The sequence below is a fragment of the Parus major genome, chromosome 1A, assembly GCF_001522545.3.
Source record: "Parus major isolate Abel chromosome 1A, Parus_major1.1, whole genome shotgun sequence".
Taxonomy (NCBI): Eukaryota; Metazoa; Chordata; class Aves; order Passeriformes; family Paridae; genus Parus; species Parus major.
This window is the reverse complement of record NC_031773.1, coordinates 52,500,755-52,525,833: the sequence shown is the minus strand read 5'-3', so window position 1 is coordinate 52,525,833 and position 25,079 is coordinate 52,500,755. Positions and strand designations below refer to the sequence as shown.

General features: G+C 38.9%; 2 protein-coding genes across 7 annotated transcripts; one reads left to right on the top strand and one right to left on the bottom strand.

The window, feature by feature from the left end:
• The first annotated feature begins 26 nt into the window (after positions 1-26).
• TDG (thymine DNA glycosylase) lies at positions 27-9,956 on the top strand. Of its 4 annotated transcripts, none has more exons than XM_015627571.3 (10): positions 27-205; positions 2,845-2,993; positions 3,779-4,008; positions 4,481-4,550; positions 5,122-5,257; positions 5,337-5,419; positions 5,502-5,596; positions 7,079-7,250; positions 7,543-7,671; positions 7,765-8,278. In XM_015627571.3, exons 1-10 carry the CDS (start codon positions 183-185, stop codon positions 7,902-7,904), a joined length of 1,227 nt encoding a protein of 408 aa, XP_015483057.1. In that variant the 5' UTR covers positions 27-182; the 3' UTR covers positions 7,905-8,278. The 4 variants fall into 4 exon arrangements, with proteins under 4 accessions (XP_015483057.1, XP_015483056.1, XP_015483059.1 ...); XM_015627573.3 differs by lacking the exon at positions 27-205 and adding an exon at positions 233-633 and having other exon boundaries at positions 7,765-9,956; XM_015627570.3 differs by lacking the exon at positions 27-205 and having other exon boundaries at positions 232-2,993; positions 7,768-9,956.
• GLT8D2 (glycosyltransferase 8 domain containing 2) lies at positions 8,746-25,077 on the bottom strand. Of its 3 annotated transcripts, none has more exons than XM_015627579.3 (11): positions 24,992-25,077; positions 23,242-23,518; positions 21,297-21,351; positions 19,818-19,913; positions 18,459-18,627; positions 16,710-16,827; positions 15,295-15,379; positions 13,179-13,291; positions 12,589-12,755; positions 11,260-11,372; positions 8,746-10,669 (listed from the first exon to the last, which is right to left on the bottom strand). In XM_015627579.3, exons 3-11 carry the CDS (start codon positions 21,313-21,315, stop codon positions 10,497-10,499), a joined length of 1,053 nt encoding a protein of 350 aa, XP_015483065.1. In that variant the 5' UTR covers positions 21,316-21,351; positions 23,242-23,518; positions 24,992-25,077; the 3' UTR covers positions 8,746-10,496. The 3 variants fall into 3 exon arrangements, with proteins under 3 accessions (XP_015483065.1, XP_018862188.1, XP_018862189.1); XM_019006643.2 differs by having other exon boundaries at positions 10,411-10,669; positions 25,013-25,077; XM_019006644.2 differs by lacking the exons at positions 23,242-23,518; positions 24,992-25,077 and adding an exon at positions 22,792-23,133 and having other exon boundaries at positions 10,411-10,669.
• Between the last annotated feature and the right edge of the window lie 2 nt (positions 25,078-25,079).

Below are 25,079 nucleotides of genomic sequence, written 5' to 3'. Positions count from 1 at the left end.
GCGGCCCGGCCGCCCCCTCACGCCCCCCGACACCCCCCGCCCGGGGCGGCCGCGGCCCCGCCCTGCGCCCCCATTGGCTGGCGCCGTCACGTGACGGGGCCGCCCGGCCGGTCGGTGGGGGCGCGGAGGCGGCCGGCGGCGACAACCGCGGCGACAGCGACGGCCCCGGGGGCGCGCCCGGCATGGAGGGCCCGGAGCTGGGCAGGTACCGGCGGGCGCCCGCAGCCGCGCTCGGGCCTCGCGGTGGGGATCGCCCCTTGTCCTTCTCCTCCTACCCCGCATCCCACGGCCGGCGGAGCCGGGGCCGGGCTGTGGCGACCGCCTCCCTCCCCTTCCCCTGGGCACAAAGAGCGAGGGGAGGCGCTCCCGGGCTCTGAGGCTGCCGGGCCCGCGGCTGGGGGAGCGCGGCGGCCTCGGGCAGCGTGGGGCGCGATCCTGTCTCTGTCCTGAGGGGGATTTGAAAATTACTTAATAGCCGGTTTTGTTCCAGTGAACACATCTTTTTCTTTACCTTTTTCTTTTCTTTCCCCTTTGTTTTTAGCATGAACGGAAGGAGGGGGGGAGAGGAAAAATATAATGAACTGGAGGGAGAGGAGAGGAACAAAACACTGCCTTTTCCTCGTGATGCTGAAAGTACTTGTTTAAATGTTCTGTAATATATATACATCAATAACAACAACAACAACAACAAAAAAAGTCTTACTGAACCCACGTAAGAAATCTGGCCTAAAATATATGGGAAAATGAGCAGTAGGGGTAAAACTTCACTCTCATTTTGAAGTGGTTAGAGGACTTGTTTGTGGTACGGTGCAAATTTTTTTTTTCTATTCAAAGGGATTTATATTCCCTGCTAGAAGGAGACTTTTTATACTCAGAAAGTAAGAAGGTCTGTATTACAAAATGATTTCTGGTCTTAGGTTAGGTGCTTTCACATTTTTCTTACGCACTCTTTTATGGTCTGTATGATTAAGCTTTTATTACATTATGAACTGGATTCTGCATGTCTCAGTTTTTCATGTGTTTCTCGATACAAATCTGAAAATCAGTTTTGTTTGGTTCATAAACTGCACAAGTATTTTATATAAAATGGAACTCTTCCAGCAGCGGGTTTAAGGTATTCTCTGTACTCAGAAAATCTCCTATAGCTTCATTTGGCAACTTCCCTGGGAATCTGACAGACCTGTGTTCATATTTGTTCTCCTTGTTTCAGGATTAGATGTTTGGGTTAAAAATAGTGGCTTGATCACAAGACTGGATTCTTCTTGCATAAGACTGATTTACATTGGGTTTCTTAAAAACCCAGCGTGTAGTAGGGAATGGTCCCTTCTTTTGAGAAATTTAAAATCAGAATCGTTTAGGTTGGATAAGACCTCTAAGATCATTGAATCCAGCCATTAACCCAGCACTTCCAAGCCCACCACTAAACCCTGTCCATAAATTTGCACATCTACAACATCAGCTCCAGGGTGGTGACTCAGACAGTTCCCTGGGCAGTCTATTCCAATAGTTAGCAGTCCTTTTCATGAAGAAATTTATTCTGATGTCCAGTCTAAACCTCCCCTGCCACAACATGAGGTCGTATCCACTTGTCACGTGTTGCTTGAGACCAACCCAGCTTCAGCCTCTTTGCAGGTGGCTGGGTAGAGTGATAAGGTCACCCCTGAGCTTCCTTTTCTCTGGAGTCAATATCCCCATATCCCTCAGCTGCTCCAGACCTTTCCCCAGATCTGTTGCCCTTCTCTGGACATGCTCCAGCACCTTCCTGTAGCGAGAGGCTCAGAACTGAACACAGTGCTCAAGATGTGGCCTCAGCAGTGCCGATTCCAGGGGGACAATCCCTGCCCTGGTCCTGCTGGCCACACTATTGCTAATGCAGGATGTCACTGGCCTTCTTGGACAAATATCTCTATATCTAAAAATTATTTGGTGTTTTTAATTATAGCTCTGAAATGATAAAATTATTTCCTGAAAATCTGCTGTTCACCAAGTCCATTCTATGTATTTATAAGACAGTAGAAGCTATGCGCATGAAGGTGGCTGTGTGGGTAGAAGGGAGTGACAGAATAAAGCAGAAATGGTTGTGAGGGCTGTATATGACTAATAAATGTGTGGAAGGAGAGAGATGTATATGGAAAAATGTCTTTATGCATAGAAAGAGACTGGAAGGATCTCTGTGTGTGTGAGCACTTCCATGTGGAATAAGTGCAATACTTGTGGTGGGATCCAGTGTGTGATAGTAGGACAACATCTGCCACACAATTTGTTAAAGCTGTTTAATAATCTGCAAAGTAACAAATGCTGTGTGTATTAATGCTTTATAGCCCTGAATGATTCATCCATTCTGTATCTTACCAGATCAAGCAACTGACACCACATAAAATAGATCTAAAATTTGGGAAAGTTGTGGAAGTCCAGAGGGCTTTAGCTCAACATGCATTGTAAATTGTTGGTCTGTTTGATAGACAGTTTGCTTTGGAAATGTGTGCTACAGTGTTTTAACAAAAAAAGAAAAAAAAATTTAAAAAAAGAAAATCTCTAGTCTCCCCTTACAAGTGCTGTGCTAATGCCACATCATAGCAATCTCAAGAGAACTGTGCTGTTAATGTTGGCGTTAACTGATGTCAGCTAAGCAGCCAGACTGCTTTGATGGTGTAGATAATTTAGTGCCTTGTTAACAGTCATCAGAGAATGTAGGTGCAGTACATGCCAGCCTTGATAAAGTTTGATGTTTACATTCTGTTTGGTACATCATTATTTGGTGCATTTTGGGCATATTTGGGCTGGGAAACTCAAATTGGTGAATCTAAACCACTACAGTAAGTTCTCTCTTTCTCCCTCTCTAAGATACTACACCTATCTTCAGCAAGCCCAAGCATTTTACTCGCTTCCGTTCCATCAGATGATGACTGCAGTGCCCAACATGGAAATGATGACTGAGCAACCGACTCTAGAGGGCATTCCAGAGCCAAACATTGCTCAGGAGCCTCCAAAAGGTAGCTTGACCGGGCTGTGCTAGTGAGCTGGTGAGAGAGATTGGGAAAAAAATATTGCTCCTAAACTGCTTCCTTGGACCTACTGGATTTCCTTTTCTTGATGCTCACTGCAGAAGTATTGATTGATTGTATTCTTTAGGAAATGTGTTCTAATAGACAATTAAAAAAGCAGTAAACTAATGTGAATGTGTGCACATTGTTCAGTCTCACATAATTATCTTGTTCTAAGAAAAGCAGATTTTTTTTTCAGTAGGTAAATGCATTATTTTAGTCATGGGTTTTAATATGGTGTTAGAGAAGGTATTTTTAAGATTCTGGCTTCAAAATACCTATTTTTTTAACTTTCTGCAAGAGAAGTACAGTATAATACTGTTTATTTGAAATATTTTTTGTTTGAATGGTTGCTTAGTTTGTTGTAGTAATCACAGGTAGGGAGTTGGTTACTCAGAATTGTTTAGTTTAGTGTGGCTTATTTAAACAAATACGAACTGTTGGAAAGTGACATTGTTCTACAGCTGAACATTATTAATGAACACAGTGAGAGAGAGAGAGAGAGCAATCTCTGGGTAGTCATGTCATGGCCAGTGCCTGTGCTGCCTGAATCTCTAACCTTTTAAGAGCCAGAAGACGAGGAAGCTTCAGGTGTGTTGTTTAAATTAATGAATTTTGAAGGTAAATTTACCTTTTTGATTTCTCTCTGTGTCCATACATTTAGCTGAGTCTATTTGAATATCCATGCTGCAACATTGGAAATGTACAAAATTAATATTTCTTGTGTGTTTCAGAAGTTAAAAAAGGGGGAAGGAAAAGAAAAGCCAAAGCAACTGAGCCAAAGCAACCCAAAAAGCCTGCTGCTAAAAAGGAAAAACCAGCCAAGTCAAAAGGCAAACAAGAAAAGATCACAGATACTTTTAAAGTCAAAAGAAAAGTGGACCGTTTTAATGGTGTATCTGAAGCTGAACTTCTGACCAAGACTTTGCCTGATATTTTGACCTTTGATCTGGACATTGTAATAGTGAGTAACTCAGAGTTACAGGATTAGGTAGAAAAGTCTTGTATTTACTTGTTATGATTTACATTCTTTCTGCTTACTCATCTATATTGCATATATGGCAAGATCTTGCAAGATAAAGTACATGAACTGTTTCCTGTGTGTAGAGCTGCTTTGCATTTTCTGTTAAAACTTAGTTCTAATTTCTGAGAAGTCTAGGGCTCACTTTTAGTACAGATTCATGAGAGCCCATAACTCAGTGCTTAATTTCCTGGAAGCTCTGCACCCTCTGAGCTGCTCTTTTGACCTTGCACATCTAATCGAGGCACTGCTGCAAAACTGTCTTTTTAAATAATAATGGAAGGTGCCATTAATACATTTCTGTTTATTAACAGTAACTTAGAGAGAATTGAATAAGCATCCATACTGTAACTTGATTAAATTATTGACTAGCAAGCCATGTTGTCATTGTTAAAATGGACTGATATCTTTGTAGATCGGCATAAACCCTGGCCTGATGGCAGCTTACAAAGGACATCATTACCCAGGACCTGGAAACCATTTTTGTACGTTTTTGTTTTCCTTTCTTCTTTTAGCATTTACAGAACTTTGTTAGAACTTGTGTCATTTTAATTAAACTAGTTTGGGTTTTGTTTTTCTCTTGGGTTTTGGTTTGTTGGATTTTGGTTTTTTTCTTCAAATTTGAGTTCAAGACAGCGAGTTCCGTGAGAGAGGCCCAGTGCAAGGAGAAGCAATGGCAAGATTGTCACAGAAAGCTGACACATTGTATTTGCCACATTCTTTCCCCCAAAATCTGTATTGATCACTGCTTAAGTGAATCACAAAATCTAAAGCTCTTTACTGAGCTTTTAGAATAAAAGGCTGGTTTTCAGGATCATGATGAGGAATTCCTGTTCACTATGGCCTTCCTGCCCTCTTGGAGGAGGTAAAGTAATGTTGGTTGGCTATTTTAAACCTTTCTGGAAGGGGCAGTAGTCTGCCCAAATTAACTGATACTTTGTTAAAATAGATTCTTCCTTCAGCATTCCAGTACTCCAATAGCTGAGTGGGATTTTTTGGTTCTGTTTTCTTTTCCTTGGAAAAAGGCAAATGCGTGTCTCTCTTCCTACTTTGCAGGGAAGTGTCTGTTCATGTCTGGTCTAAGCAATGAACAGCTAAACCACATGGATGACCACACCTTGCCACATAAATATGGGATTGGATTTACAAACATGGTTGAAAGGACAACACCTGGAAGCAAAGACCTCTCCAGGTTAGACAACAAAGGGAAATATCAGGCTTGTTAATGAATTAATAGTTGTGATTATAATTTTGAGTACTTTGTCTTTTAGCAAAGAGTTTCGGGAAGGAGGGCGAATTCTGATGCAGAAGCTACAAAAGTATAAACCTCGCATAGCAGCTTTTAATGGAAAATGTGAGAACTTTTCCTTTTAAATGAATTATTTCTGTTAGTAGCTTTTTTTTTTTTTTCTACTTACCCTATATTTTTATTTTAGGTATTTATGAAATTTTTAGTAAAGAAGTTTTTGGAATTAAAGTTAAGAACTTGGAATTTGGGCTGCAGCCACACAAAGTGCCAGATACAGAAACTGTAAGTATTGAGACTGAGAAACAAAACCAGGGCACTCCATTTTTGGTTATTTAGAAACTAATGAAATGTCAGGCCTTGCATACACTTAGGAAAACACTTTGACTGAAGTACAAGAGGTGTGAAAGGTTTTTACTTAGACAGTTTTCAGTCATGTCTTTAATGCAGCTTTTTCAGACTTGCAGGCTTTATTTGAGAAACGGTATGAACGGTATGTTATGGTTAGTAGGTTGGTGCATTCTCTAAGGACTACCTAAAATACAGGTAACACATGCCTGCTTTTATGATAATTTTCATCTGATCCCCAGTGTCCAGTTCCCTGGGTATTTGTATTAGTGGATTTTGGCACTGAGCATTACCATGCAGTGCCACAGTGGGGGAGTCCATCCTTGTGGCACTGCACATGACCCCTCAGCATTGCTGGATCTGGGCATGCCCAAGCGCTTCTGTCAGACTCGGTCTCCTTAAGCTGATCTGCACTTTGAAGTTAAATTGGATGCTTAAGATAAAACAAGCAATTTGATGAAGAGTGCATTAGTCATAGACCTTTAGTGCTGGAAAGGATCTCAAGAGACCAGCTATGCATCATTAGAAATTGGTTTGTTTAATATGTTCTCATAAACAAGTTAAAGCAAAGGCAACTACGGTACTTGGCAAGGTAGCTTATTCTAAAGCTTCATTACCTTGTCAGTTCAAAAGTTTGGATTGTTTTTCTTCTTATTTCTACCCTCAATTACTAGTGCTGCAAGTTTCAGCTGCCTTTCTCTAAAGGGGGAAGTGTTGTCGTTAGAGCCTGAAGAATCATTGGATAAAATGCTCACACTCCTTAAGTAGCTCTTAAGTACTTCTGCAGTAGATGTATTTGTTAGAAAGATAAATAATCCCCTTTGCTGGTACTTGTTCATAAAGACTGCATGGTAATAGAAATATTGAATACGGTTTGTTTTTCCTGAACTAACCTGATGTCTTTAGTTAGGGCTGTTGGTGCAGATAGAAACACTGAAGCTGGCTCCAGCCACACTAACAACAGTTTCACAGCCTGGCATACGTCATGCAGATGCACTTGGCCGAGAAGCCAGGTTAATTAACCTGTGCTGCCTCCCTCACTGGTTTGGGCTCTTTGCAGGCTGTCACGTACTCCTCTATGCCTTGGCTCAGAGCTCTGCTTGTTCAGGGAGTTCTGGAGTGCCCTGCTCTCTTGTAACACACATGGGTACTGCTTCTCCTGCAGCACATAAATAACTGGTGAAAACTGTGCTCACTTAGCAGCTGGTAATCAGTCCCTGTCTCCAGGGCAAGACAGATGGCTGGCCAAGAAAAATGAAAACCCATTTTAGCCCCTTCCACAACCACCTGTGGCATTAGTGGAAGTTTGTACAAATGGTTAAAACAGTGAGCTTAACAATTAAGTTGTTCTGAATGCACTAAGTATTAACTCATAGCTCAGGGATCAGTAATGCTGTTTTTCTTGCTCTTTGTCTCAAGCTGTGCTATGTTATGCCTTCGTCCAGTGCAAGATGCGCTCAGTTTCCTCGGGCACAAGATAAAGTTCATTATTACATTAAGCTGAAAGACTTAAGGGATCAACTGAAAGGCATTGCACCCAACACAGACGTCCAGGAGGTGCAGTACACATTTGACTTGCAACTTGCACAAGGTATGGTTTTTATTCTGCTAACACTTCATTAAAATGTAAAGTAGTGTACAATACTAGCAGTTTCCAAAGCAGAAAGAAATAAAGACTTTAATGGGAGGAGGGGAAACGTGATTCTCTAAACTGTGTGGTATAAAATTACAGATTCCATTCTCTTTAGTACAGCCTAAATTATCTAAGGTGAGCTGGGATTATCTTGTAGAATTTGTGGCTGTTTTTCAAATGTTCTCTGATAAAAGTGCTCTTGGATAATTTTTATTCTAAATATTAACGCTTGAGCTGTATCTTTCTGCAGAGGATGCTAAAAAGATGGCTGTCAAAGAAGAAAAGTATGACCCAGGCTATGAAGCAGCATATGGAGGAGCTTACTGTGACCGTGCACCATACGACACTGACCAGTGCAGCTTGTCTTCAAATGGAACTGGTAAAGTGCTTGAGGCATTCAGTCTGCAGCTGGGGAACAAAGAGCCTGTGGTGTCAGCTGCCTTTAAAAACGGTGTGATTTTTGTCTGTCCAGCAGGAAGCAACCCACAGTACTGCGAAGGGTCGTCCTTTGGTGAAGTTCCTAACGGACAGTGGATGACACAGTCCTTTGCAGACCAGATTCCAGAGTTCAATGCTGCTGTGACACGGGAAGAGGAGGGAAGCAGCGTGTAGGAGCTGTTCCTTCTCAGCTATGCACACATGCTGCAGTTTTAATGCAGTGATCAAGATTGGTACCTCGGTTCTCCAACTGAAGCATCTGGATAGTATTTTATCTCCCCTAGTTATTTTATTATAGTCCAAAGTAAGTGTGTGGTAGGCTGAAATCAATGAATTAGATAATTTTAAGGAACTGTCCAAACTTTTTAAAAAACAAAGTTAGCCCTTTTTTGTATATGAGTTTTATATTTAATGTATACTATTTCTTGCAGTTTTTGACAAATTGCTTTCTCATCTGTGAAGATTTCTTTGGGGGGCTGTTAATTTTATTCCATAAATGGTAACATGGTAGGAACAGCAGCAGTATACTTTTTACCGATGCCTCAATATTTGGATATCTCTCATAACACTTTTGTATCCAGAAGGGAAAAGGGAAAATGTACCCTTGCCTTGTGCAAAGAGGTGCTTTTAATCATGCACAGTTAAGGAAATGGTGCTTTTTAAGCCTGCTTTTTACCATCTTAAAAAGTATACAAAGTTGTGTTCTGCAGCTGTGAGTGCTGTCTTCTGGATGGGATGAAAGAAGTCTGTCTGTTCAGTGAGTGGACCATATTCAGGATAAAGGGAGCGAAGACATCATCTCAAGTCACAACACTGGGGAGGAAAACTTGCATCACACAGGACAGGGCCTAAATATTCTACCTGATCTGTCTCAGGATAAGGTTTCCCTACCACTCCATCTCTTTCCCCCCTTAAATTCCAATGTAAGGAACTGGAATTCTTTTTAAAAAAGCAAAAACAAACAGCAGTGGTAGTTCTTGAATTCTGTGGCATTTAAACTCCATAATTTCCATGAAGTTAGTCCCTTCACCTGACCTTTAGCAGGAGATAACCCCTTTGAATGTGACAGAAAATTGAAAGACTGCATTCTCTTTAAGAGTCATGCACAGCTACATTATTTACATTGTGTACAGTTAGCACAGGGTAAAATAGATGTGCAATTTAGCAGTTTTTAACATGAAGTTCAATTTGTAGGACCTTAGAGGATGTTCCCTTTACTCCACTTAAAAACACTGAGTTGAATACAGAGACAGCTGTTCCATGAATAAGAAGTTGTCTGTAGAAACTATAACTCTCTTCTGAGGAACTTGCCTAAATGATACACATTTTTGGCCAATATTAGTGACTGAGAAAGAAACGAGACTCCATCCTGGTGCCTAATTCTCCTCTTCTTTCCCTCTTTGATCATGTGAGGAAAAGATGAAATCAAAGCAATAAGCTGATCAAAACACTAAAGTTTTGATGATCTTATGACAGTTGGTGCTTCACATACTTGAAAACAGATACAAACATTATCTCCACACTCCATGCTGGTCAGAGATTCCTGTACCAGTGTGATTTATCCTCTCTTCACAGCTAGTGACAGTTGTCAATTGTGTGTAACTGGTTAGTGTAGGTTCTAATCCAGCTGTAACACCTCTTACAGAGATTACACACTGTCTGTCAACCTGTTGTGAGGCAGGCATGATGTTTACAGTTTCTTCCCAAATTATGTGGCTTAATTCTGAGAATCTAAAATCGAATGAGTGTGCATTATGATTCTGATTGTGTTTATTAGCTGCAGCATAAAGCTGTTCCACATATTATCAGAAAGGTATAGGATTTGTCTTGTCTGTTATTTAAAGTGTACTGTATCATGTATTGCTGTTTACATGGATGTTTTCCTGCAGGTGCTCAAAGTATCTCGCATCAGGGATTTGTTACAATTCAGTTTTATTTTCAACAAAATTAGAAGCATGAAATTAGCACTGCTGAGTACGTAGCACAGTAGGTTGTAACTCCTGAAAGGCTATCCTGGTTGATGGGAAGGGAAAGAGCTCTTCCTTAATGGGATCACCCACTTGCTTATCTGGGCATAAAATACAGTTGGGTGTACAATGACCATTCCACTAAATACTGCTATTCTGTATTGTCCCTCAAAACTGGTGCTCTTTTTGTTACAGTGATACAGAAGGTCTTAACCTGTCTTAAATCTACCAATGTTTCACAATAAAATCAGGAATTGTACTGCAGTGTGTTGGAATATGCTTTTGCATCTTGCTAAGTGCACTACAGGATCTGTCATACATAGAAATGCCGAAAAACAGTCACCATGCAACAGAACTCAGTAACATGTGCCCAGGTTTTCAATTCAGATTGTTTAATGTGGGCTAGACAACTAAACACTTCTTGTACATAACACTACGGCTGTCTCCTGTGTAGATTTTTCTACCAGAAGACATTGGAATCTTACTTAGAAAGACCTTAAATTAAAGCTCACTGTCAGTGAATAAAAATTCACTGGCACTGAATTTCACCTCTAAGTGTTTAATGAAAATACTTCATTGTCAAGTAAACTTGTTTCCTCACCTTACATGAAATTCAGGATAATCTGAACTGTGTACTGGTCACTCTGTCCTCCCTCTCCTGGCATAAGCACACAACTGATGGTCAGTTATTCATATTTTTAACAAATACTTCATTTTCTAAAATCAATTAATCATACAACATGTTGCATCTCAAACTATTAATTGCATCCCATAGACTACATTTTGCAGTATTTCAGTATCAGCTATCAGGACGAGTTAATTTGAACTTCCCTGAAGGGTCAGGAATAAACCAGTTTTCCCAGAGATCAGTGTGGACACTGGGGTAGTCCCAAGGTTTGTATCTCCCATTCCAGTGAAGTAATTTAGCTTCTTGAAGAAATTGCTCTGAGTAACGGGCATCAGGACTCCAACCTGCATGGGTAGATTAAAAAATAAAAAAAAAATAATTTAAGAATGCAGTTTTTGCTAATGGAAGACAGTGTAGAGTGAGTTAAATTCAGGTGACTTTTTTTTCAGAAGTCTGATTAGTACACTTTCATGTTAATTTACACCCAGTTGTATAAGTAGCTTTTTTCAGCTTGATGCCTCTTACATTTCATCAGAAAAAAAAAATCAGCAAGTTTAATCTCTCAACTCTCTCCTCTTAAACACTTCTAACATCTTGGCATAGCTGGGATTACAAACAAAGTAAAATCTATTCATTTTACCATATCAGCTAAGCTGTTAGGTTTTTTCTAGAATAATTCAGCACTCCCAGCTGAAAGGTAACTACATTCTCCAGGATGTTGATACCACTGCCAGGTATCAGCATCCTGGTATGATGAGAAGGTATGCCTTCTCTTCCATTGCACCAAGACTGACTTTTTTCAGTCTCACTATATTCAGATATTTAATATATTCTTTCCACATAAGTGGCACATGAGGTAAAGTCACAAAAGGCCTTGCACTGGAATCTCACAAACTCACCTTAGTTCCAACTCTCAAAAAGGAATTAAACTTACCGAGATGCCTTATGTGCCACATAGGATTAATAGAGGAATATTTTCCATGAAATACAATCAGCATTGGAGAGGTTGCCACACCTCCCCCAAGGGTACTGCTATAGAGGTTTTCCCTGCAAAAGGAAAAATAAAAGAATATTTTCAAAATCTTGAGAAATCTTTAATACAAAAGGTAGAAGATTAAAAGTAAGTATCTGGCAAAATTAAAAATACTTTTGAATGGATCAGTTTTCAGCATACTCCTTCCTTGTGCTCTTAACTGGTTATATTTGCAACTCCAATTCCCATGGAGTGAACTGTCACTGCCAAGTAAAATGGGAGTCAGACCCAACATGAAACCAATTTTTTCTACACACAGACTATAGTTCTCAAGGCTGACAAAGCTAACTGTAGGAAAAAAGCTGTAAACATTAAGCAATCAAACATAATTTAGCCTGGTTTCTTAAGAAAATGTACACTTTTCCATGTTTTTAATTCCCTCTTTCTTCCCCATCTCCCTTCCCTAGGTTTTAGACCTTTAAATTAACCTCCAACTGGATTTTGTCAAAGCCTAGTTAGCATAAATTAATATCTAAAGAATTTGTTTCCTATGAATTCTGTGAGAAATCCAGGGCTAGATCATACCTAACCATTGTAAGGGAAGGCATTGGGAGGTGGAAACTAACAAGTAATGGATACAGCAAAATAGCACAAACTATTCAATACCAATTTTATCTTAGAAAATTTGAAATTAATCCTTTGCAGAGAAAGAAAATAAACATCAAGTTTTCAAATACAGGTTAGCAGGGAACCAATTTTAAAAATGGTGTTTGTTTAACTGTGTCACAATTTATTTGTAGTCAATAACAAAATGATATCATGTAAAATTTCATCTACTGGAGAAAAAGAAGAGTTTTCTATTAGTGTTTAAAAAAAGATGGTGTCCAATTACAGCTTGGCTGATGCTACAACAGGAGAGTCCCCAGGCAAAGAAGGAAACATTCCTCCTTCTTTAAGCTAGCCTCAGGAAGGGAAGATTATTCAGTGGCTTCATCCCAGGCTAAGCTGGTCACCCAAAATGAGAACCACGTGTTCTCAATGTCCCTCAGGTTGGAGTGGGGTTTGTGATTGAACACAAGATTAAAACTCCAAGCAGCCATTACCTGGTACAGAATTGGTCAGATTTAAACAGATGGAAATACTGGAACCTGAGTTACTTCACTTTATAAGATTTCAAAAGAAAGACTGCTTGGAGTTAAAAAAAAAAAAAACCTGCAAGAGCTTTTAAAGGAAGTGAAATTGTAAACCAAGTATTAAAAGTAAAGTGCACAGCTAGAGTTCTACACATACTCTACATTTCTTTGCATCCACTTTTCCAACTGCTTTGTAATCCGCTGATGTTTCCATTCAGTCATGTTAGCAACAATTACTCCAGGATTAAAGGAGCAGGTGCTGGGGCTGATGCCAAGATCTCTAATGGCTTGCTTTCTGTAGTCCAGGAATCCCATGTATGTGTTCTAAGAAATAAAAAAAAAGTATGTTCATCCTCTAGGAATCTCTATAAAGATACATGTAAATGCACCTCACTCTCACTGAGAGTCTCCCAAAGATGAGTTTCTAGATGGTAGTTACCTGTCATGAGTTCCATATGGCTAGGCTGTAAGGCAGGATACTTCCAGATACTAAATTACATTTTCAACACTATTGTACCATGGAAGTTTGATAAGGCTTATCTCTCCTAGTGTTTGTCTTTTGGTAGCCCACACTAAATCGTGTAGCATCACAACTGTACTGCTACAAAAAGCCCTTCATTACCTGTACAACTATTACAAAGTTATCTATATCTATATACATAAAACTTTCATTTTGGGGAAAACACATAGAATCTTACACTTATAGGCAAACACATTCATTATTAGAATTCTAGAATGGCATCTTACCTGCATTCCTACACTTCTAACCATTTCATGTGTAGAAGGCAGATCACAATCATCTGAAAAAGCTGCTGCATGTCCAGGAGCTAACTTAGTATCATAGAGTTCCTGGATGTCACCTGCTTACAGAAAGATCACAAGCATCAGACAACTCCTACTGCACTGCAACAGAGCTGATAGGATAATGGATATCCCCCTATTGAATTTTGTAATATGCCTAAGGTCAATCTTCAGACATTATCATTTGTATTCAATACATTCATATTCTGGTTGTCCAAAATCAGCTGCAGCAGAAGCCAATAGGACTGTTAAAAAGCCTGGTTACAAAATTGTACATTCACAGAGCTTGCCTTTGGAGAGGGAAGGCACAGGCAATTTTTCTGAGCCTCTTCAAGTCCCACAAAAGTGCCACTTTAATTGTCTTGCACAGAGGAAGTTTTTCCTGGTGCTATGGCATAGGAAGATACCTGAATTCCCAGCAATGGCTGACTGAAATGTGCCTGTCACTTGACCATCCCTGCTGGTTTCATGGCTCACCCAGCTCCTTCTTGGTGGAGAGAAACATTGTAATGCCTGGCACCTCACCATCACCTGACTGTCATGTACCCAAGATGTGCCAGAACAGTTTCAGGGCAGGTGGGAAGCACAGCACTGCCACAGCAATCGAGTGAGCTTGCATCCCAGCCCCTTACAGCTTCCAGTTTTGCTTTCAACTCCTTTACTTTTTGTACCGCTGGTCCTCTGCCAGGTCAAACAGCTAAATCAGCTGTTTCTGCTACTGTACCACTGCAGGTTACACACATAAGAGGAGCTGCCTGGGGACAGGAGAGGCCACTTGGTCAGCAGCAGCCTACCATGAGGTGTAATGTGAAACTGCACCTTTATCCTGCAGCTCCACACTCACCATCAGCTGACAGCCCAGGGAAAGAAAGAGCCCAGCGCCGGTGAACACAGGTGCAGGGAGGGGTGACAGGGAAGTGGTGGGCTCAGCCTGAGCTGCTCCTGAAATTGGAGTCTAAATGAAGACATGGAACCTTTCAAAGAGTTAAATATTGCTGCTGCCCGTTGATGACAGACAGAACAACAAAACCAAGGAGAGATTGCCACTGGAAACACCCATGTTGGAGAACTGTGATAGGAAGCCTATGGCAAATGATAATGAGACAGGCAGAACAGATTAGTTGTGTTTTATAAAGCAGAAAATAGTAACCCCTTTAAGTGCAGGAGGACTGAAATCTGCCCCTAGAGAGACAAGACCATAAAAAGGTGCAGAAAAGCAGTGGAGAACTATGCTTTTGTCATGTGTAAATTCACTGGTCTTAATGTTCTTACAGCAAAGACTAATTTAGGCCAAAAAGGTTATTATAGCTATACACAGTCCTTTCCAAAGGGAATTTTTATTGGTTGCCCACCAGGGTTAAAACACAACACTGGTTAAAAAGTGCTTTAAAATAACAAAAAAGTGTGATAGAACAAACATGAAGATAACAGCTCTACAGAGAAAAAAGCCCAACAATTGGGAAACAGAACAGAAAAAATTCACAAGAAATTATCATTAAAAAAAATAAATGGTCTTCAAAAGAGATCACTGATGATAAGAAAAGAAAATATTTTTTTCAGAATTTCAATGTCTTCTAACTGCTCCCACTTGACTAGGAACTCTGCAATCTTTGTGATTCTGAAAATTGCTTTATATTCTGAGCTGAAGATGCTCAAAACCATATTTTGAGTGTTTGGAGCTTCCATTCTCTTATTTGATTAAATTCCTCTTGCTCTCCAAAACAGCAGCTCTGGATAAGGAATTGGTAGCATTTGTGGGAATTCAAATGCGTGTCACACACTTAATAAGTGTTGCAGCACCTGAGTGAAATTCATTGTATCTTTCAGCAATTGATCACAATCAATTAAAATGAAACCCACAATTCTGATCACAATTATGCAAAACAGATGCAGATAAGTTCTTCCTCAAACTTTCATTTAAACAAACAGATTACTTGTAGTTTCCCTAAGTTCAACATTCCCAGCAGCTGCCTCAGTTTCTATTATGTCTCATATTTCCAAATATCTGTAAAAGCTGCAATAACTTTGATTTAATTCTGTTAGAAACTGCTTTTTAGCTTACCTTGAACGATGACATCATCATCCAAATATATTACTTTCTCATGTTTCTGGATGAGCAGAGGAAGATAAAATCGAACAAAGTTCAGCTATTAAAGAGAAAAAATATAAAGGCTAAATGGTAAAGCTGTTTAATGCAGTAGTGTCAGGCTTCTGTCTCTATTAAGTCAGTTAGAATGTCTCTCTTTATTGAGCACTAATCAGTGACTATTTGCTTCCTCCCCCACAGCTTTATTACTGTCTCAAATCCAGTATTATTCCTATTATTATTTATCCACTACAACAAATCTGTTGCTTCCTCAAAGAATCCTTTAGACGGGAAGGAGCCTTTTGAAATCTCCTTGTTGAACCCCCCACCTGCAGCAGAGTCCACTTAAGCAGGTGGATAGACCATGCCCAGCTGGGTTCTGAATGTGTCTACAGATGGAGACTCAACAGTCTCTCTGGGCAACCTGAGACTTGCAAACTCCTAGTTTAAAAGGCTTTTCTTTAGCCCAGAGGGAATTTCATGTTATTCATGCCCACTGTCTCTTGTTGCTCCCCTCAAGTATTTATACAGATTGATAAGAACCTCCTGAATCTTGTCTTCTCCAGACTGAAACAGCCTCAACTCTTTCAGCCTCTCCTATAAAAGATGCTTCAGCCTCTTAATCATCTTTGCAGCCCAGGTTGAACTTGCCCCAGTAAGTCCATATCTTTCTTGTACTGGTGGTCTCAGAACTGGACACGGCATTTCAGAAGCAGCCTCACCAATGCAGAGCAGAGAGGAAGGAGCACCTTTCTGGACCTGCTGCAAATGCTCTTCCTAGTGCATTTTTACAGTATACATCACACCAAACACTTCAAAATGTAATGGTATCATCAATCCACTCTAAAGAAATGATTTGACTGGTGGTATAGACATGGGATAACTTCTACAACAGCAATGAAGAACAGAGCAGAGGGAAAGGGGACTGAGAATGTAAGAACAAGTATAAGAATTCAGACCAGAATTTTACCCAGCCTCTGCCTTCAGAGTGGTCCTAACCAGACACTCAGTGAAAAATAAAAATAGAGCAAGCATCCAGAACAATTGCTCCATGTATTCTCCTAGCTTCCAGCTATTTTCAGCTCAAGGAATTTTCTGATCTAGATGTGATCTAAATATGAACTTGGATCCTAACTGAACCCCTGAACATTTTTACATCCACAAGGCCTTTCAGAAGGAATTCTAGAGATGTAGTACTCATTGCATGAAAAGTGTGCAACATCTCTTGTTTATGTTGTCACTCTGGCTAATTTCATCTCATGGCCATTGGATCTTGCAGTGGAAAACACATATACACACACCCCCTCCATGAAATGGAACAGATCTAGAACATTTTAAAGCCCATAATAAGCATTAAAAACCTCAACAATTTGTTATATTCATTGACTCACAGGCTGCAGTAGCTCAGGACGTGATGCATCTTGTCTGATTTTTCCTTTTAGTACCATAGGATTGAACTCCACAACCTTAAATTTTATTTCTTTCAGTTTAGAATTTTCAATCCATTTTCTGTGATAAAAAGAAGTGATAAAAAAATTATAAAGCATGTGGCAAGTACTTCCAGTATGAAATTCACAGACACTTATTACAAGAGACCTTGAAAGCTCACTTGATCTGTTCTATCCCAAGACAGAATCACTTATGTCTACAGCTATTACACACAGACCTTCGTTAAAATTGCTCTTAAAATAAATTTTTTAAAAATCCCCCACAAAAACCCCAACAAAAAAAAAACACCCCACACCACTCCCAAAACTATCATATGTAGCCCAAAAAACTCATCTTTCACCATAATTTGCAATAAAATATATTCTAAGTTTTCTTGCTACAATTAAAGATAATTATATCTTATCCTGTCTACAGTGCTTTTGAGTCTTTTAAATCCCTTTCAGTTTTATGTTCTTCCAGATGACTTTTACATCACCTCCTAACTGTGTTTTCTTTAGGCTAAACTAATTTTATTTTCATTTTTTTTTCAGATTTCTTATCACCACTGTTTATTTTCTATCCTGACACAAATTGTCTGCAAAAGGCAGACACAAAAGGCTGCAGAAGTGAAGTAGCCAGAGGTGAGACCTGCTGAGAAATGTTTTAGTGTTCATTTGCAATTTGGTCCTCTTTAAGACAATGTTTGCAAATTTTAACACTGAAACATAATGAACTGAAACAAAATTAGATTCATTGAAACATCAGGATATAATTTCCTTTCATGAAATGAAGAATTCTCAATTCATGAAAGGAAATTAAATGAGAAATAAAGGAATTAATTGAAATTAAAAGAAGGGACATGAAATATAATGAAATGAAATTAAAAAAGAAAACTATGTAATGAAGTCAAATAAATGAAAGGGAATGGAATGAAATGAAGTGCATTGAAATGAGATGAGACTTCAAGAAATTATATTCATTGAAATCTTGAGATTTCATTTCCGTTCATGAAATGAGGAATTTTCATTTCATGAAAGGAAATAAAATAAGAAATGAAGGATTAAAGCAAAATTGATAGAAAGGCAAGCAAAATAAGATGAAGTGAAATTGAGAAAAAGAGAATTCTGACATGAAAACAATGAAATTAAGTACTGTGAAATGAACTGAAACTTAATGAGATGAATATTCATTGAAATCCTGAGATTTCATTTCCTTTCATGAAATGATGACTTCTAATTTCATGAAAGTAAATGAAATGAAAAATCAAGGAATGAAGTAAAAAGGAAAGAAATTAAAGTCATTGTAATACTTTCTGGGCTTCTTTTTATAACTTTAAGACATTGTCTTAACTGAAATTAGCTTTAAATAGCAAGTGTTTCTACTCTGAAGCTGAGGACACAGCACCAGAGGTGCCACAAAGTGGGATGGTGACAAGAGGGCAGTGCATCCTTACCTTACTTCAGACTCTTCTGCAACCTGGCAACAAAAAGCTGAGAAACACAAGTATAGCCTGATTATTTCACACCTCTTTGCACAAGTCAGTGCCTTGTGGAGGAAAAAGTGGTCCTTTTTCCATCATGTACAGAGTCCTGAGGTTGCTACCAATAGCACTACATTTCCCTGAAGAGTCCTCCAAAGCCTTACGCCTATGCTAGACAGAGCAACAACATGGATCTAAGTACGGCCCAAAACAAAGCAAGGCTGGTGTGTACCTAATATGTGGGATGGTTGTCTTCAGCCCAACAATGTAGAACAAAACATTGGCCTCTGTGTTGCTGTAGATGCTGCTGATCGCTGCTACAGCTGCACCCATCCTGCCTGCAGCAGCACAGATCACCACTGGGATTTCTTCTTCCATTTCCTCAGGGCTCTCCAAATCCACTGCAAGAAACAAACCCATTTTACCCATCAGATCTGGGTCACAAAAATGAGTAAGTATACCATAAGCAGTGGAATCATTTTATCATCACTCAATTTTTCCTTACCACATTGCACACACCCCCATCTGGTAAAGCACAAAGCTTGAGTTGTTGTTAATCCAGAACCACTTGCAGGTTGACTGGACTGTTGGATGCCTCCAAACAGAATAAATAAGAGTTCCCAGCATCTTCTACTCAGCACAGGCACAATTCAGCCTGTCCTTCATGTAGCTGCTTATGCACACGAAATTTGGAGAGGTTGGAATACCTTTGAGACTTCTACTTCTCAGTTATATTTAGTACAGATTGAACAATAGGCTCCAAAATTATCAAAGGAACAATGTAAGTCAAAGAGACAGTGCAATTGCATGAGTCCCACTTCTTTGGCAAGCTGGCTTGAAATGAAGAGTGCAAAAATTTGTACCAGCAGGAAGTTGCTAATGATATAAGGGAAAAAACCTAAACTATACTGAATCAGATTAATGCTAAAATGAAGAAAAGTGCTAAAAATTTTTATCCCCAATTAGAACCGATTAACTTACAGAACTTAAACAGATATAATTATACTGGTTAATATGTAACAATTACAGTCATAACACCCCCCAAAAAAACATACTGAAAATAAATTATTTATCTCAAGATTGAGTTTGTTTACCTTGGGAACAGTGAGCAAACTGTTTACATAAACATTTAATACTAGTCTAATCTTATTAACCCTATAAGGTTTCTGTCACTATAAAAATTCCAGCTAAAATTTCTGCTGTTAATATGAAGATTTGATAGTCTATCTGAAATGAATAATCAGGCCAAGAACATTCCCAAGGAGGCAGGTCATGATCAAAGTTTACCACTTGACAACTCTAATCTGTTCAGCTCAAGTAAGGATATACTCCAGCATCCATCTACATCAGTGACATCTGGATAAAAGCTTAATCAGAATTACAACTCTTAGTCATCACTATCAATCTCCTGTGATTTTATTCAAGTAATTCAGAAGTAAAATGGTTTTCATCCCAGATTATATGTAACAGTGTGAGCAGCTCATCTACTGCAGGACAAACAGGATTCAATAAGGTGAAAAGTGCTGTATAAGTTAAGACATGAAGAATATAAAACAGGAACATAAATGAAACTGAAGTTAAAGTCACTTACCTGTTTCATTTCTTAATGCCAATGGCGCTTGGTGAACTTTATTATACAGAATTGCACACACAGTTAAGACAAGAAGTAACAGTAAGATCTGGTTAACTGAAACAAGAGGGAGAATGTGTTAACAATCAGTATAACAGCTAATTCCCAAGTATCTGATTAAAAAAAATAAAAATCCAATTTGCAACCAGCACAGATGATAGAAAAATTTGATAGCCTGTATTTGTTGCATTTTTCTGGTGTTATTTGATCAAGCTAAAAATTTTATGTTAGAAACACAACAGTAACTCTCCCTTATTAAAGTAATCCCCAACTACCTAATTTTCATGGTTAATTTGCTCACTAAATTGTAATAACTCCCAATATATATGGGTTATCCATGTTAGAAAATTCACCTGTTTCTGAATTTTACCAGGAGCTTGGGACATTTTTTCCTGGCTAGTCCATTGTCTGTTTACACTCACTTAATGAGTTAATTATTTTTATGTAGCCTTTCTATTCTGTCATGCTTCCTTGGTAAAGCTTCAGACGCAGGAGAATATTTTTATCTATTTCAATGTTCAGATCCTGAAGGTGTATTTGAGCAAAACCCTAAAATTTCTAGAAAAACAAGCCCACCATGCTACTGAAACCAGGAATGTTTCAAAATACTTGAAAACACTTATTTTGGCAGTAAAATCAAAGCAAGGCAAAGACCCGACTGTATATTCTGATTTCTAGTTCCTGGAAGACTGTCTTGTACAAGTTTAAGTCATTCAACACAAAGCAAGCATGTGCAGGTGTTGGGACAGTTCACACAAGCACAACACTGCCCTCATCAACAGTTACTTTGATGATGGGTGCTCTTTGTTTCAGACTACTTTGTTCCTTTTACACCACCATAAAATGTATTTTAGGTGTTTAAAAGAGCAAAGGGAACAGAGTTTTGAACTCTTTTAATCAAAGTGGCCAACTGGCCATGAGACTAGATTAAAATTGGTAAACCAAACCTGCATTAATTTAACCCAGCTGAGGAAAAAGCCCATTGACTTCTGAGAAATGTTTGGCACATAAGTAAAGGCAAAAAACCATTTTCAGTCACTGACCTCTTGGGGATAAGAACCCCAAAATTCTTGGGGCCATATCTCAATTTTGAGTATGAACAGCATTAATGTGCAGAGATCTGTAAAATTCACATTCAGTGCTCTGGGCACAATTCATATGAAAACAGCAGCTGCTTGCATTATTGGTGAGAAATTTCATAATCTCCAGCCTGATGCAGTAAAGCAGTGAGTAATTTTAAATTAATGTTAATTATGGTTGTATCTATCTGACACAGTTAACAGGAAAAATATTATTTGCATACTTAAAGTTAAGCATAATTTAGCAATACCAGAACTATAAATTTGTAAGCAACTCTGACAACAGTTGCATGAAAAATTGGATTTGACATTTCTGTCCTCCCTTAAAAAATAGGTCTTTCAAATGTTTTTAATCTCTTACTTTTCTTTAAAAGAGCCATGTGTCCTGTTGGATGAGAACTGTGATCTGTGGTAAACTAAAATAAAAAAATAATTAAAAAGAAAAAAAAAAAAAGGAGAGAAACATCATTAATGCCAGAAATTAATTCTAGCAGTTAAAGCAGTACATTTTGGATTATCAAGTGTTATCAAGTTACTGAACTAGTAAAACTGCACTTAATCTCTGTAAATACCATTTTTTTCCAAATTTACAAATTAAAAATACAGATTACTTTAACCCTAGTATTATGGGTTAGTAATATTTTTATTAATAATTTAAGCAACTAGTAGTTTATAAAAACATTTTAATAAATCCCATTTGATCATCCACATCAGTAGGTGATTTTTACAACTTTTTAAGATTCCGTGCAAAGAAGTATTAAAACACCCACTAATGCACTTTATAAATATATTTATCTCTGATTTCACCTCAAACATAGTAACTATCAAAAATGCTAGTCTCTTACTGGAGTATGTGTTCCCAAACCTATGGGAATATTATACCAGGGCAAGGTCTTCTAGATTCTCAAAAGATTTCAAAGCAACAGTGAGAGTATTTTTTTACAGCCATATTCTTCCAGTGTGTATAGTGTGGCTTGTATTTATGCACATTTTTTGTGATGCTGAAGAAAAGGAGGTAGCCTTCCCTAAAACTGTGTTTCTAGTCCAGGCTTGAGAGCAGCCATGTCTGAGAAGACAGAACATAATCCCTAAAGTACAGGATTATGAGAAGTACAACATTTGTTTGAATTCTGGACCCAAAACTACTGTTTATGAAAGAGAACATAAACCACATAACCAAAACAACAACCACCAGTAAAAAACAGCACCAGAAACTGGGGAGGAGAGAAAAATCCAACTGTGTGACCTTTTTCCTGTTTCCACACATACAGATATAGACACATTACTGCACAGATGAAGATACAAAATGCATTCTGTGCACACATAAAAATGAAGTTTGTTCCAGCTCCTTGACAAATCAAAGAGAACAGCAAGAATTCTTGAAATCTGAGTCACAAGACTGACCACCTCTCATTGGTTAGTACACAAGCTCAGGCAGCATCCTAAATTAGTGTCTACTTTGACCAACAAGTTAAACAACAACAACCAAAATATATATAAAAATCTAAGATGTGGCTTTGTTTACAAGCCACTTATAGTCACATGTATTTAAGTCCCAGCTAATGACTAAATTACAGTGAGAAAGGAGTATTCTGGAAGTTCTTCCACATCTGCACTACTTATCTACATTCCAGCAGACCATTCTCTTCATGTGGCATTAATTTAGACAGAGGAAATCAAGCTTATCTGTCAGGAAAAACCACAGCTGAGAAAGCCTTTCTCTCATGCGTTACAAAGAAATATTGTTTTCTTTTACATTTAAAAACTTTACTCATTTAGGTAAGCAGAGAGACAACAGAACCTGCTACGCTCTTGGACTAATTTTCTAACCCCACTTTAGCTGAACACAATCTTACCCTGATTTCCTCAAGGCTGCCTTCTATCTTTGAATTAGCATTTGTGACAATAGCCACAAACAGTCCTGATGATCACTGCAAGATGAGAGCTGCACAGCCACAGCTTCATTGTTATCTCCAGAGATTATTAAATCCACATAAACTGAAACACGTTTTAAACTTGAAAATCCAAAGATAGACTCTCACACAAGACTGAGTTCTACAACTACAACGTTCCTAAGCCTCTGAAACACCAATTGATTACCTACTGATTTTTAAGGAAAGAGAGGTATATTTATTCCCCTGCAAACATTTACTCGTTTTTTTCTGACTGTAGACATTATTTCCTGGAACCTGGCAGTCCCTAACTCAGCTGCCAAATCCTGTAACAAAGCGAGGGGCTGCAGAAGGGAAAGTTCAAAAACAGTGACATTACTGCTCAGATATTTCCTGCTTAATTAGTCTTTTTACCTCTTCAAAGCAGCACAGTATTCGGGACTCCTCTCTCCTGAAGTGCTGTGGAGCTATTTACTTGGATCCTAGATAGCCCACAGCTGTAAGCACTCTTGCCAAAGCGTCCTTGATCGCCATCCTCCTTTGAAGTCACCCACACAAGGGCCTTACAGGGCACAGTAACAGTTTTACGATTCAATTCCTCTTTCGTACTCTTCAAAGTTTACTTTGGAGTTGTGCTGGTTTTCTTTCCTTTCTCTGCTGCTGAGGAATAGCTCAGAGTCCAGACGCTGCACTGGAGGAATGAGAGCACATAAACCACTTCCAGATGTGCAGAGCGATGATGCAGCCCCAGATCTGGCAAATTTGCCTCAGAGCTTCAGCTAGCAGATTGCAAACAAATCCCATAAGACAAAAAGTCTTAAAGGAGTGGGGGAAAGAGAAGGAAACAAACCCTTCCAGAAGTTACTTCCAAAATCTAGCTGCAAGTTATGTTTTCAGTCATTATTTATGGTAAATGTGAACAGGTAACTAGTGTGCAAGAGCCAGACATGCTAACATGCCAAAGTCTGACAGAAGGCCAAAGTTTTCCCAGTGTCTGTTGGCAGAGTTCTTGAGAGTCAAAAGCTAAGGGAAACTTGAAAAAGTCAACTCTGAACATGCATTTTGACTTGAAACATCTCATTTCCTAATCTTTGAGCATTTAATCTGCAGGTTTGGTTTAGATTCCAAAGGATCTTGGATCAAGGTAACCAGCACATGGTGATACCCTGCCTCCTAAACTCTCCTGGAATGCTTTTGCAGCTTTCTTTGTACAGCATTTCTCTTATTTTATTTCAGTCCCTCCCTTCTAGGAATGAAGTTTTTAAATGGTAAACCACTGTTTTGTCACAAGACTTTTGTGAGTACTGAAAGGAATGATAATAAACATTTTCAACTCTAAACCATTTTTCATATTTTTATCGTGAGACGGCAAAATTTATGAGCAGTAATCAGTAAAGATCTTAAAAATTTTTAGTGTTTTAAATGAAGATTTCTGTTCCATTTGCAGGAGCAAAAAATGTGAGTTTGCCACTGTGTCTCTCAAAATGTGCCCAAACTCTATTATCTGTGTCTGATTTTGTATAGGAATCCATCTTCTGCTAGAACAAAAATTAAATGAAGAATTCTACATACAGTTATATGCTTTGTGCAGATGGCCACAACTATTAGTATTTTTCTGTGCTATAATATTTAAGTTGTATTAAGCTTATGTTCATCAAAATTCACCCATGTTTTTTTCACCTTCCCCTCCATTTCTATGTGAATCTGAACAGATCTAAGCAGCACACAGTTATGTGAGCCTGCAGAACTGGGACTTGCTCCTTCACCTGGCAGAACCCTTGGGATTACTGGCCGTGCAGTAATGCCTTCAGAGAAAGAGGTTACAAAAGCACTCTGAAACCATCGAGTCCAACCCACGACCAAACACCGCTTTGTCAACTAGACCATGGCAGTAAGTGCCACATCCAGTCTTTCCTCAAACACCTTCACCATCCCTGGGCAGTCCATTCCAATGTCTAATCATCCTTTCTGTGAAGAAATTCCTCCTAATGTCCAACCTCAGTTACACATCTCAGCATCATCGCTTACTGTGTAGAACTCAACAATGAGAAGAGACTTTTAGCACCAGATACACCTCCTTTGGATTTCCCTCAGCCTCACTCGTTTATATATTCTCACACAACACGCCCCTCACACAGGAAAGAGCAGTTTCTCTCCTGCAGACCTTCGAATTCACTCAGATCACCTGCTGACAGCTGTAGAACCGAAACCTCGGTTGCTAATCCCAACCTTCAGTGCTTGAACACAAACTC